Source organism: Panulirus ornatus, chromosome 18, assembly GCF_036320965.1.
Source record: "Panulirus ornatus isolate Po-2019 chromosome 18, ASM3632096v1, whole genome shotgun sequence".
NCBI lineage: Eukaryota > Metazoa > Arthropoda > Malacostraca > Decapoda > Palinuridae > Panulirus > Panulirus ornatus.
The window spans coordinates 7,402,182-7,415,651 of NC_092241.1; the positions used below are offsets into that span (position 1 = coordinate 7,402,182).

Sequence of the window (13,470 nt, forward strand, 5' to 3'; positions counted from 1 at the left end):
TACGCCCTCTTGAGATGAACGTTGGCATTGCCCTTTCAACGTACATCATCACTATCATCATTATCATCACTATCATCATTATCATCATCATCACTATCATCATCATCATCACTATCATCATTATTATCATCATCACTATCATCATCATCATCACTATCATCATCATCATCACTATCATCATTATCATCATCACTATCATCATTATTATCATCATCATCATCATCATCACTATCATCATTATCATCATCATCACTATCATCATTATCATCACTATCATCATTATCATCATCATCACTATCATCATCATCATCACTATCATCATTATCATCATCACTATCATCATCACTATCATCATCATCATCACTATCATCATTATCATCATCACTATCATCATCACTATCATCATCATCATCACTATCATCACAACCCCCTCCCCCCCCTCCCCCCACCCCTGTTATAACCTGTTGTGATGTTTGTAAACAAGTCGCTCCGACGAGGAGGGGGGGGGTGATGGGAATGCATCTTGTACAACGGGGGGGTGTAGGGGGGTGTGTAGGGGGTGTGTAGGGGGTGTGTAGGGGGGTGTAGGGGGGTGTGTAGGGGGTGTGTAGGGGGTGTGTAGGGGGGTGTAGGGGGGCTGTAGGAAGAGGAGGAGGAGGAGGCCAAACCCATCCACCCACCCCACCTAACCCACCCTCCTAACCCACCTCGCTTGTGAAATGTTAGGTGTGGACTCCGTAGGCTTCGACACCCGCATACCTGCCACTTCCTGTCATTCAGATGGAATGCGGGGGTCGGAGCCACACACACACACACACACACATTACCACTTCCTGTCCCTCTCTCTCTCTCTCTCTCTCTCTCTCTCTCTCTCTCTCTCTGGTGCTATGGGATACTTATATACTTTTACGTAAGTGTCTGTGTGTTTGTGTGTGTATAAGTAAATGGGGTTTGGGCGACGCAGAAAACGCCCTGCGGGAAGAGAGAGAGAGAGAGAGAGAGAGAGAGAGAGAGAGAGAGAGAGAGAGAGAGAGAGAGAGAGACCCTCTCTCTCTCTCTGCTATTGCGTCGGTAGAGTCGTTGCTACGTCCTTTCCCTGTGACAACCCGGACCTTGAGACGTCACCATGACATCCTGTTTTCTTTCTCTGAACCACTAGGCCACAAATTCCCCCTCCCCCTACCCCCCTACCCACCCACCTCCCTTCCTTTATTATGCTGTTTAATAACGATTCATAAATTATTTTTCTTCCCCTTTTGAGTATTCGAGGGGGGGGGGGAGGCTTGTTACGTGTGTTGAGGGTGTCAATGGCTGGTTGACCCAATTACAACCCGCCTGAACCATTACGTGTTGTGTCTTAATAATGGGGTTGTTATGGTACGGGCGTCGACCTATTTGGAATCAATTGGGTACGTGGGGGTATATAAGTGTAAGATTTTCCCCCATTTTTTTTGAGTACTTGGATTTTAAAAAAAGGGTCATTCCCACGTCTTCGTTAGCTGGTAATTAGTGTGTTCATAACTTCATCACTGTGCAGTTCTCTGTCTTCTATAATTGACCAGGCCTTAAACAACCTCCCTTCATTGTAAATCAGGTCATTAACAACCCCTATTTAGTGTAAATCAGCCCTTCAACAACCCCTATTTAGTGTAAACCAGGCCTTCAGCAACCCCTATTTAGTGTAAGTCAGCCATTCAACAACCCCTGTTTATTGTAAACCAGGCCTTCAACCTCCATTTATTGTAGACCAGGCCTTCAACAACCCCTATTTAGTGTAAACCAGGCCTTCAGCAACCCCTATTTAGTGTAAACCAGGCCTTCAACAACCCCTATTTAGTGTAAACCAGGCCTTCAACAACCCCTACTTAGTGTAAACCAGCCCTTCAACAACCTCCATTTATTGTAAACCAGGCCTTCAACAACACCTATTTATTGTAAACCAGCCCTTCAACAACCCCTATTTAGTGTAAACCAGGCCTTCAACAACCCCTATTTAGTGTAAACCAGGCCTTCAACAACCCCTATTTAGTGTAAACCAGGCCTTCAGCAACCCCTATTTAGTGTAATCCAAGCCTTCAGCAACCCCTATTTAGTGTAAACCAGGCCTTCAGCAACCCCTATTTAGTGTAAACCAGGGCTTCAGCAACCCCTATTTAGTGTAAACCAGGCCTTCAGCAACTCCTATTTAGTGTAAATGACCAAGTAAATAATAATTATTCATTAGTCTTAATTCATCCATGTTATACATCCACCACCACATCCAGGAAAGAGGGAAAGTCAAAACACCTTTTTTTTATAACTTCAGCATTTATTTTGCTTCATTGGAATTTTGTGGTATATCTCTTTTTTTTAACAAAAATAAAAATCTTCCATAAACGGTTCATTTCTTTTTAAATACAAAAAAAATTCTGCGTTGCATTGATCCTTCTCCCTCCCGCGTGCTCGTCCACGTCGGGGAGAGAGAGAGAGTGAGAGAGAGAGAGAGAGAGAGAGAGAGAGAGAGAGAGAGAGAGAGAGAGAGAGAGGTAGGAAACGACAAGGTAAGAATAACATTAAAAAGCATTTGGTATTTTCTTCTTCCTTTCATACAATATGTACATTATCATAACTTACTATAAATATAGTATTAAATTAAAGTATTTACATCTTCTCTTAGAGAATAATGAGACAAAAAAAAAGATAAAAAAAAAGAAGGAAACATCGACTTGGCGGCCCGAAGGCCCGATAGCAGATGTCGTCTGGGGGACTTTCGTGAGATTAAAGTGCACTGGGCACGAGGGAGGGGGAAGGGATGGGGCTTGGGCAAGGGGAAGGTTGTGGGGGAGGGGAAAAGGGGGGATTTTCTTTTTTAGCACCGTCCAGGCTGAGGGTTTTGGCCTGAGGGCGCCGCCCCGCCCTTCATTTTTGAGAGAGGGACCGGGGCGGAGCTGCGAGGTATAGTGGCGACCAGCGCCGACGGGTGGGGACGTGTGTGTGTGTGCGAGTGTGTGTGTGAGTGTCTGTCCGTGGGACGAGAGAATCTAGGAAGAGGCTGGGTTCCTGACGAAGGAGGAGGAGGAGGAGGAGGAGGAGGTCGTCGGAGGTCTCCTCTCCTCGCCTCCGTCAGCCATCATCGCGCCTATCGCACTCCCGGTCGTCAAAACTCCGATTCGGACTCGCGGGAGGCGTCGCTGCCCGTGGAGTGCTTGTCCAAGGACGAGGCGTCGCTGTCCAGCAAGGAGGAGTCCGACAGGAGACCCATGGGTCCTAGCGAACTGCCCATGCAACCGACGAGTCCCGCGCCCGAGTCCCGGGGTCCCTTCATCCACGGGTGTTGTAGGATCTGTTCCAGGGTGGGTCTGTCCTCTGGCCGGACGCGCAAGCAGAGTCGGATGAGGTTCTGACACTCTTCGGAGACTGAGATGCGGAAGTTTAGTCTCGCCGACAGGATCTGGTCGTCCTGCGCAAATGGAATGTCGCCGCAGACCATGTCATACAGTAGGATACCCAGGGACCACACCGTGGCAGGCCCGGCCTGGTATTCGTTCCGCTGGATCCACTCTGGGGGCGCGTACACCTTAGTGCCTGCGACAAGAAGGAGGAAAACCTGGTTAGACGTTTTACTTAGGCCAGCAACCACAACAATAACCCCCCCCCCTTCTCCCCACCTCTGCTAAGCTCTCCTGACACTGTGGGTGTGGGGTGTGGGGGTGTGGGGTGGGTTTACACAGTGGTCGGTGTTGACCACTGAGACTAAAATTACTTCAAGTATCGGGGAGGAACTGGGGGGGCGCTAGGACGACGACGACGAGGAGGAGGAGGAGGAGGGGAGAGAAAGCTGGGAGGGGAGTGGGACGGGTGGTGGCGGAGGAGGAGGAGGAGGCGGGAGCGAGGGAGGGAGGGAGGGAGTCGGGAGGGCGGGCGGTGGTGGTGGCGGCAGCGGGTCGCGTGAGGTGTTGGCTAGGCGCCACAGTAACCTGAAGCCGGGCGCCGACTCGACCCGCCGACGTCGCTACGCCACCGAACCCAGCAGGTGACGCCCGCCATGACTCACACCCGCTCCCCCACCACCACCCCTCCTCACAATATTCTAATAACTCGTATATCCACACAAACAACAACAAGCATATATACACATCACCATTACAACCGCACACAACACGACGTAGAACGCGCGACACTCACCTCCGTCGAAGTCTGTGTATATGTTGTCCTGGAGGAACGCGCCAGACCCGAAGTCAATGAGTTTCAAAACCTTTCTCCCTTGCCTGTCCGTGCTGATGAGGAGGTTCTCGTCTTTGATGTCCCTGTGGATGACCCCGGCAGCGTGGCACTGCCTCACCACATCGACCACCTGCCGGAAGAGGTAGCGGGCCTCGGGCTCGGGCACCAGCTTCCTCTCGGTGATGTAGTCGAAGAGATCCTTCACGGCATCCGGTCGCTCCATAACGATGATGAAACAGTCCGGCAGTTCGAACCAGGCTATGAGTTTGATGACGCCCGGGATATGGGACACCTTTCGTAACAAGCAGATTTCCAAGGGGACTCTCTCGCTGTTCATCTGGAAAGAGGGAGGTACGAAACGATCCATGAGCCACACTGATCATGAGAAAGGGGTACAAGGAGGCCTTGCGTACTTATATCAACTCATATAATCATTAAAAACACATCCGAGATCATGTTTAATACTGGCAGTGTTGTTGCAGGGAGTAAATGTATATATTCCAGAACGTTGCATATAAACACACACAGACACACACACACACACACACATATATATATATATATATATATATACACACACGAACGATCGCGTTGTTCCATAACTACTATCTCTCTCTCTCTCTCTCTCTCTCTCTCTCTCTCTCTCTCTCTCTCTCTCTCTCTCTCTCTCAGTCTCTGTCTCCCCGTGGATTCCAGCCGAGCTGGGTTTATTCCAGGAAGCTGCATCGACGAGAGAAGGCTACTACTACCACTACTACTACTACTATTACTACTACTACTACTACTTTCACTTGGGAATTGGAACGGGCAAGGCGGGAGTGTGTGTTTGGCAACTTGAGTCTTTCGGCCTCTCGCTGGTTTTCCGTGAGCCCAGCACTGGTATGAGGGGAGTGGGGGGGGGGGGGGGTGGTGCTGCTGCTGCCCCACACACACACACACACACACACACACCTCACATACACAAGCGCGCGCCTAGTTATAAAGGGCTTTAATAACACGAGGCGCTATCCTGTTATGTAACGAGCCAAGGATACAGAGCCATCGGTGTACCTGAAGCAGGTGCCGAAGCCACAGAACACACACACACACACACACACACACACACACACACACACGATTGGAAGACGACGTCATAGGGTGTCCGATCCCAACCCAGCTGAGGCAAGTGGGTCGTCCCCTTACTACATGCGCGTGTGTTTTCCCCCCACCACCACCACCGCTCCTACCTCCCTCCTCCTCCTCCTCTCCCCGTCTCCCGACTACACCCAGGAGTCCAAAAAAAAAAAAAAAGAGCGCCTTCGGTAAATTCCAAGACGTACAGTACGAGGGCGAGGAGAGAGAGAGAGAGAGAGAGAGAGGCATCGCCATGACGACAAACGGGGGAGAAGTGGGTTTTACCTCCTCCTCCTCCTCCTCCTCCTCACCGTCCCGTCCCGTCCACCACCACCACCAGCTCCGCCACCCTCCCTCCTCCCAGCCAGCCAGCCATCCTGCCCAGTCACTATGCGTTTTGGAAGAGTGTGTTGCCAACGTGCCGCCGCCACGTTTCACACACACACACACACACACACACACTCGCTTTGGTTCTTCTCACTATCGCCTCAGAGACAGACAGACAGACGGACGGAGACACACACACACACACACAGACAGACGCACCTTCGGTCTTACATCACACAACCATCATTAACTCGTGGTATATTTAAAATGCTTAGGTTGTTATATCATGTCTTTCTCCTCCTCCTCCTCCTCCTGTTCCTTCCCCCCTCCACCCTTAAACCCCTTCCCTTCCCCCCACCCGCAACCCACCCACCACCACCTTGGTGGACCGAAGCACCAAAGGCTTAAACAACACACACACACACACACACACACACACACACACACACACACACACACACACAAGTCCTTGGTAATATGTCTCTCCAGTTTAAAAGGTACGCAAGACCTCCAAACACGCCTCCGTACCTGTCGCCAGGTATTGTACTTTGCCCCCCCCCCCTCCTCTCTCAAATTGGCTCTTAACTAAGAACTGCGCTGTTGCAACAACAACAACAACAACAACAACAATAACAACAACCACAGCTGCGCAGCTCTTGCAACTGTTGGGTAACGGTTACGCGTCTAAGAAGAGGCCCGAAAAGGGTTTATATATATATATATATATATATATATATATATATATATATATATATATATATATATATATATATAGGCTTTCAAAACACCTCCACTACGACACTATTCACAACACCATCACCACGTACAACAAGGTCATCATCCCACCGTAATAGAGGGCTAAAATGTTGTCAAGGGTGATAATCAAATCCTTCCCATGCAAACTATTAATAATACGATCTTGCACAACACACACACACACACACACACACACACACGTAAGGTGGTGAAGGACGGAGACTTTAAATCGATTTGAAAGTCATCACGCAATGCTCCTCTACCCCCCCTACCCCCCCCAACACCCCTCTTCCTCCCTCCCTCCTCCCCCTCGCAAATGAACCCAAACATTCTCCCTAGCTGGCCTTAAAAACGTAATATTCTCCCCACCATTCCCTCTCCCCTTCCCATCTCCCACGTGTAACACCATCACCACCTGGGCCATACACACACACACACACAAACACACACACAAACACACTGGGAGAGTCGAGTACTAGACAACACCGAAAAACAAAAACACAAACACAAAAACACAAATCGTACCCTCGTAACAACTGCCTGTCACTTGAAATTTCCAGTTAAAATAACGCGTCTTTTCCGATCACAAACACACACGTAAACACCCACACCCAGTATTCTACACTTCTTTTTCTTTATGCCTTCCGCTTTGTAAACGAAGTACCGCTACGATATATATATATACACACACACACACACCTTCCCTACCCAAGGTTCGCACACTGTCACAATGCAGGTAACGTTCGCAAGGTCGTGAGGGGGGAAGGGGCGATTTCGTTAAAATAACGACGCACATATTCTTCCCCCTCCTCCTCTTCCTCCTGCAAGGTGCCTCCTCCTTAAACCCACTTGCTCCTCGCCTCCTCCTCCTCCTCATTCCCTCCCATCACCCCCATTTCCAAAGTCTTCACCTGCAAAAACTCAGCTCATGACCCATATATGCTTCACGAACTCATGTCGTCAAAGAGGATCGCATTCCCCCCCCCACCTCCTTTTTTTTCGTACCTTTCTCCCTCCCTCGCCCCTTTAGGTCTCATCCACTCGCATTATATCCCATTGCAACACGTGTTGCTAAGAGCACACACACGAGAGAGAGAACCGACCAAGTTCTCTCCCCCCCTCTCTCTCTCTCCTCATATCCCCCCCTCCTCCTCCTCCACACAACACCTCCCCCCACCTCACCAAGTCCCGCGCCAGCACCACCAACACTTTCCAATCTCCTCCTCCTCCTCCTCCTCTTCACCCCCCAAATCCCATGTTTTGTTCTCTCCTCCGTCCCCCACTGGACATGGGGATCTCGGGACACATCCAGGACACCCGCGGGAACAGGGCAGTGCCCTGGCACAGGCCCTGGGTTGACCCGGAATCGTCGTGGAAACGAGACGCAACCCTTGAAATCCTGGCCACGAAGCAGGGCAGGCCTTACAAAGTAGGTTAGACTTGGCGTGTGATGTTCTGTTACCCGCCCCAGCGTTCCAAGGCCTTCTATTTTAACACAGTTACTTGTTCCCTGTTACTTGGGAAGGGTGGGTCTCTCTCTGGCGGTGTCACTTGGGTTTCTTCCTCCTCCTAACCAACCCAAAATGCCTTCCTTCATATTTCTTAAGATAAATTTCGTAGAGGAGGTGATAGATAAATCGACTTTTATTTTTAAAAAGACACGATCGATGTGAGACACACTTCTAAAATGTTGTATGAAGTTTTTCTTCTTCCTCCCTGTTCTTCCATGTATATATATATATATATATATATATATATATATATATATATATATATATATATATATAAATTTTTCAGTCACTTCGCGAGCGTTCGTGTGTGTTTATATAGGTTATATGTGTATATATCTATGTATATATATATATACGTCTCAGAACTCACTGCAATCACTGTGACATACATACACTAGGAATTTAAGGTTACAACAAGGGTTATAATAATAAGAAGGAGAGCTTACCGTGCCCCAGGCTGGAACTCTGGACTTGGCCACTTGCTTAATGGCAACAGGCAAACTGTCTTTGATTCTCACACCAGCATAAACCCGTCCAAAACCACCCTCGCCCAGGACGTGTTCGACTCTGTACTGTCGATCGAAGGGCAGCTGGGAATGGTGGTGATGGTGGTGATGGTGATGGTGATGGTGGTGATGGTGGTGATGGTGGTCTCGAACCGACATGGCTACTGGAAAAGGGGGGGAGAAACGGGAGGGAGACCCGTTAGTACTGGCAGAGAAATGGCGAAGAATTCTATAGTCACATTACTTGAATAGGGGGAAGGGGGAATATATATATATATATATATATATATATATATATATATATATATATATATATATATATATAGAAATGTATATCACTATTAGGGGAGGGGGGGAAATATATATATATATATACAAATGTATATCACTATTTCATTTTTCATTTCTTTTCCAATTAAAGTCCCTCGTGTCGTTTTCTTCTCTTCACAGATCAACAGAAAAAACTATCTCTCTTTTTTTTTTTTAACTAAAAACAGAGTCCAATAATGTGATATATAGACACTAACCTTGTTTGACCTTTTCTTGCGGTATGCCCAGGACTGGGCCTGCGTTTAGGTAATTATTAACTGACGTAAACACTTTAAACATTTTGGGTGTGTGTTTTTTTTTTTTTTTCCCACTGAAGCCACTGAACGTTGGCTTTGCAGAAAATACACAGGTAAATCCAATGTGAATTATCTTTCCTTCTTTCTTTTCTCCACACACCCCCCTGTCTCTCTCTCTCTCTTGAGCTGCTGATATCTTTCTCTCTCTCTCTTCTCAACACACACAAACACAACACACTTGTCTCCAAAGAGAGATGAACGGGGACTTGTGGGCTAGACGGAGCGAAGCAAGGCGATGCGTGCACCTCCGTGGTCGCCGTAGTACTATTAGTGTTACTGAACTGGACGGAGCTTATATTGTGTCCCTCCGCGCTCCACCAAAACATACCTAATAACATTAGCGCGAGGGGGGGGTTTTTTTCCCCCCACAATCCCTCCTCCTTCTTCATAGGCTAGTTGGTCTTGCCAACGGGAAATAAACAGCTGTTTGGGACGTATTCCTAAAGAGGGAGGAGGGTTAAATAACGACGCCAGTTCCCGTCCGGGAGAGTATGGAGACCAGACGAGGATCTAGTTTGGCCGGCGGAGTGGTACTGTCTCGGTGGGACGTCACGCGGGAGAGGTCCGTGACGTCACCAGCATGGTATTCAATACAAACTCCCCGGGGGGGGGGGGGGGGGGGGGGGGGGGGGGGGGGGTTGGTTGCATACGCATACACTCACGCTTACGTGCGTCCGCGTGTGCGTTCACCGCCGCCCACTGCGACTGTCGTACGCGTCTATCAAAGTTAGATGGTGGATTTGGGCCCGGGGCGTTCGCGGTAAAGGAGGGAGGGGAGGGAGGGAGGGAGAGGGAGGGAGGGAGTGAGAGAGGGAGGGAGTGAGAGAGGGAGGGAGTGAGAGGGAGGGGGGGAAGATATCCGGGCAAGGGTGGAATGCGAGGCGGGCGGGACTTGTCCGTTAGCCGTGACTGCGGACGGCGGGCGGCGGCGGCGGGCGGCAGCGGCTGCGGCCGGGGTAAACCCAACTCCTCTCCCTCCCCCCCCCCGACCAACCTCTCCCCCCTCCTAAACTAAACCCCAAAAACCCCATTTTTTGGGGTGGGAGGGAGAGAGCCCGCCCCACACACACACACGCTAGGAAACGGATCCATAACACCCACCTTAACCTCCGTGTTTTACCGGCCCCGCCGCCCACCCCGCCCCGTCGCCCCGCCGCCCCGCCACCCCCGAAAAAAAAACCGTTAGAAAATCATTGAAGACGCTTAAGCATCCAGTTCTAATGCAGGCAGCTTCCCCCCCTCTCCCTACCTCCCTAATCTCCCTTTTCCAGGGCATGTTTCTCCCCTCTCCCTTCTCAAACCTCTCCCTCTCTACGCATGTTTCTCCCCTCTCCCTCCCTCAAACCTCTCCCTCTCTACGCATGTTTCTTCCCTCTCCCTCCCTCAAACCTCTCCCTCTTCTACGCATGTTTCTTCCCTCTCCCTTCTCAAACCTCTCCCTCTCTACGCATGTTTCTCCCCTTCTCCCTTCTCAAACCCCTCCCTCTTCTACGCATGTTTCTCCCCTCTCCCTTCTCGAACCTCTCCCTCTCTACGCATGTTTCTCCCCTCTCCCTTCTCAAACCTCTCCCTCTCTACGCATGTTTCTCCCCTCTCAACTCAAACCTCTCCCTCTCTACGCATGTTTCTCCCCTCTCCCTCCCTCAAACCTCTCCCTCTTCCTTGACAGCCCCAGGGTGGTATTTCGTCGGGGGGGAGGGGGGACCCCGGGAATGCAGGCAGACGCACTCCGTTTCAATGTTAGATGAGAGGGCGTTTGTTTTCTCTCTCTCTCTCTCTCTCTCTCTCTCTCTCTCTCTCTCTCTCTCTCTCTCTCTCCTTCACATCCTCGTGCGTCAGAACGCAAGCGCGCGTCCCAGACTTCGATAGGCACGAAGAACGCGCGCCCCTAGGTGTGTGTTTGTGTGTGTGGGGAGGGAGGGGAAGGGGGTGTGTGGGGGGAGGGAGAGGGAGAGGGAGAGGGGTGTGTGAGGGGAAGGGGGAAGAGGGAGGGGACTGCATTCGGACCCTAACCCTATCGATTCTCCTACGAGCGACTTCGTAGTCGCGTTTAAAGACGACACAACGCAAAAAAAAATAATATATATATATATATATATATATATATATATATATATATATATATATATATATATATATATATATATATAGAGAGAGAGAGAGAGAGAGAGAGAGAGAGAGAGAGAGAGAGTCGTTGTTATTGTTATTGTTGTTGTTGTTGTTGTTGTTGTTGTTGTTGTTGTTGTTATTGTAGGGTTAGATTGTTGATCGCTTCCCGTCTGTCTGTCTGTCTGTCCGTCTGTCTGTATGTGTGCGTGGCCGTCTATCTCAGCGTGTCTGTCTATCGTAGGGAGGATATGAGGTGATAGACGGGGAAGATGATCCAGAGGGAGGGTACCAAGGTTATGTATATATATATATATACATATTTTTCTTTCTTTCTTTCATACTATTCGCCATTTCCCGCCTCAGCGAGGTAGCGTTAAGAACAGAGGTATTTTGCACGCGCGTGCGTGCGACCTCTGCTTGCCAGGGTAATGTACATATGAGTCTCCCTTTGCAAAAACATTCTCCCTACCTTCTCCCTTCCCCACATCTCCCTTACTGCTCCACCTCCCTTCCTAATCTCCCTTTCTACATCACTTTCACTTAAAAAGAAGAAAAACCATAGGAAGGACGAGGCTGGTCTTAAACCAACATTTGGATATAAACCAATGTAGGCAAACCCGCGTGTCTGTGTTAAACCTTGCGGTGGGGGTGAGGGGAGGGGGAGAGTAGGTAAGTGGGGTGGGGGAGGGGGGGTGGGGAGGGGGTGGGGGGAGGGGGGGAAACACAAGCAGTGCAGTCCAGACAGACACAGGAGAGGGGTAGGGGGGGGTGGGGTGGGGGGGGAGAGAGGTGTACAAGACACGGTTGGGGGGAGGGGGGGGTTGAAGGAGGAGGAGGAGGAGGAGGAGGAGGCAGAATGGAAGTGGGGGGGGGGGAGGGGAGAGACCTGACCGTCTGGGCTTTCGTGTGGAGTGTGGTGGGGGTGAGGTGGGGGGGAAGGACCACGTGGTCGGAGGCCGGACACCCCCCCACACCTCCTCCTCCTCCTCCTCCTCCTCCTCCTCCTCCTCCTCCTCCTCCTCCTCCATAGGTCTGGAGGGTGCGTTCTAATTCTTCCCCTTTCAAGGCCCCCCCCCCCTTCCCATCGGTCCCTCCCACTTGTTACCATGGTAGCAGTGATGTGGGGTAGGGGGCCCCTACCCATCACCCCCTACACAGTGAAGGGCTTGTACCCATCACCCCTACACAATGAGGGGGTTGTACCCATCACCTCTGCACGGTGAAGGGATTGCACCCATCACCCTTACTCAGTGAGGGGCCTGTACCCATCACCACTACATAATGAAGGGCTTGTCCCATCGCCCCTTACACAGGGAAGGGCTTGCCCCATCACCCGAACACGTGTTTACCATTCTGTGTTGTTGTCCTAGTACACAGACAGGGCCCGGGTGTTCGACGGAGGGGGGGGGGTGAGGATGACGTAGACGCGGGAGGGAGTGAGGAGGGGGTAAGGTAGGGAGAGGACAGGACCCCTTCGTCAGAAGTGAGGGTTCATTGCTTTTAACGGGTCGGGGATTCCCGCGTGGGGTAAACACGATGGCGGGGCTGTAAGGTGGGGGGGTGGGGGTTGGGGAGGGGGGGTGTTGGGGAGGGGAGGGTTGGGGCGTTGGTGCGTCGCGAGGTTGGGGGGGAGAGAAGGAGAGAGGGAGGGACCTTCACTGGCAGTTTCCTCCGTAAAATCCCGGTGTCTGCCCGCCATCTACGTAACCCAGTTACGATGACGCGTCCCCGGGGAGAGAGAGAGAGAGAGAGAGAGAGAGAGAGAGAGAGAGAGAGAGAGAGAGAGAGAGACGGGGGGGGGGAGAAAAAAAGATTATATTTTATACCTGGAATTCATTCTTCTTTGGACGCTACCGGGTCTGCGCGCGCGCGAGCGCGTCCGTTCGCTCGGATAGTCTAGGAGGAGGAGTGAGTGAGGGATCGGGTCGCAATGGCTAGGCGTCTCTGTATCGCCCGTTAATAAACTCCTCTTCCGGGCTTCGGACGCCAAAACTTATGGGATATATACTCCTACCGGGAAGGGCCAAGCTCTCGTGCACCTCGCCCTTGAATCTCGCCCTCGAGGGAGAGAGGGAGACTCTGGGAAATGGGAAATTCCAAGGAACCTCCGAGGCGAGGCGAGGAGGAGGAGGAGGTGGTCGCAGCGGGTGCTGCCATCTGTTGGCCGCCAGGCTCAACTACCCTCGCCCGCCTCCCAGCCCCTCCGCACCACACACACAAGTCATTGAAACTACGTTTTTTTCACCTCAAACTTGCGTCTTAGGGGGTTTAAATAAGGAAGGCTAATGAATAAGTCAAGGTTAACATTGTTTTATTAAG

The 13,470-nt window shown here is 50.7% G+C and overlaps 1 protein-coding gene across 2 annotated transcripts; it reads right to left on the reverse strand.

Moving 5' to 3' along the window:
* Positions 1-2,287: 2,287 nt before the first annotated feature.
* LOC139754980 (serine/threonine-protein kinase pim-3-like) lies at positions 2,288-9,311 on the reverse strand. Of its 2 annotated transcripts, none has more exons than XM_071672844.1 (4): positions 8,944-9,311; positions 8,357-8,580; positions 4,165-4,540; positions 2,288-3,564 (listed from the first exon to the last, which is right to left on the reverse strand). In XM_071672844.1, the coding sequence occupies exons 1-4, from the start codon at positions 9,023-9,025 to the stop codon at positions 3,137-3,139; spliced, it is 1,110 nt and encodes a 369-aa protein (XP_071528945.1). In that variant the 5' UTR covers positions 9,026-9,311; the 3' UTR covers positions 2,288-3,136. The 2 variants fall into 2 exon arrangements, with proteins under 2 accessions (XP_071528945.1, XP_071528946.1); XM_071672845.1 differs by having other exon boundaries at positions 8,357-8,577; positions 8,944-9,308.
* Between the last annotated feature and the right edge of the window lie 4,159 nt (positions 9,312-13,470).

Excerpts from the sequence above, each read along its gene's own strand:
- LOC139754980 (XM_071672844.1), bottom strand. The coding sequence starts at position 9,025 with ATGTTTAAAGTGTTTACGTCAGTTAATAATTACCTAAACGCAGGCCCA. Across the intron at positions 8,581-8,943 it reads GCAAGAAAAGGTCAAACAAG|TAGCCATGTCGGTTCGAGAC; the intron begins GTTAGTGTCTAT and ends CCCCTTTTCCAG. Across the intron at positions 3,565-4,164 it reads ATACACAGACTTCGACGGAG|GCACTAAGGTGTACGCGCCC; the intron begins GTGAGTGTCGCG and ends TTCTTGTCGCAG.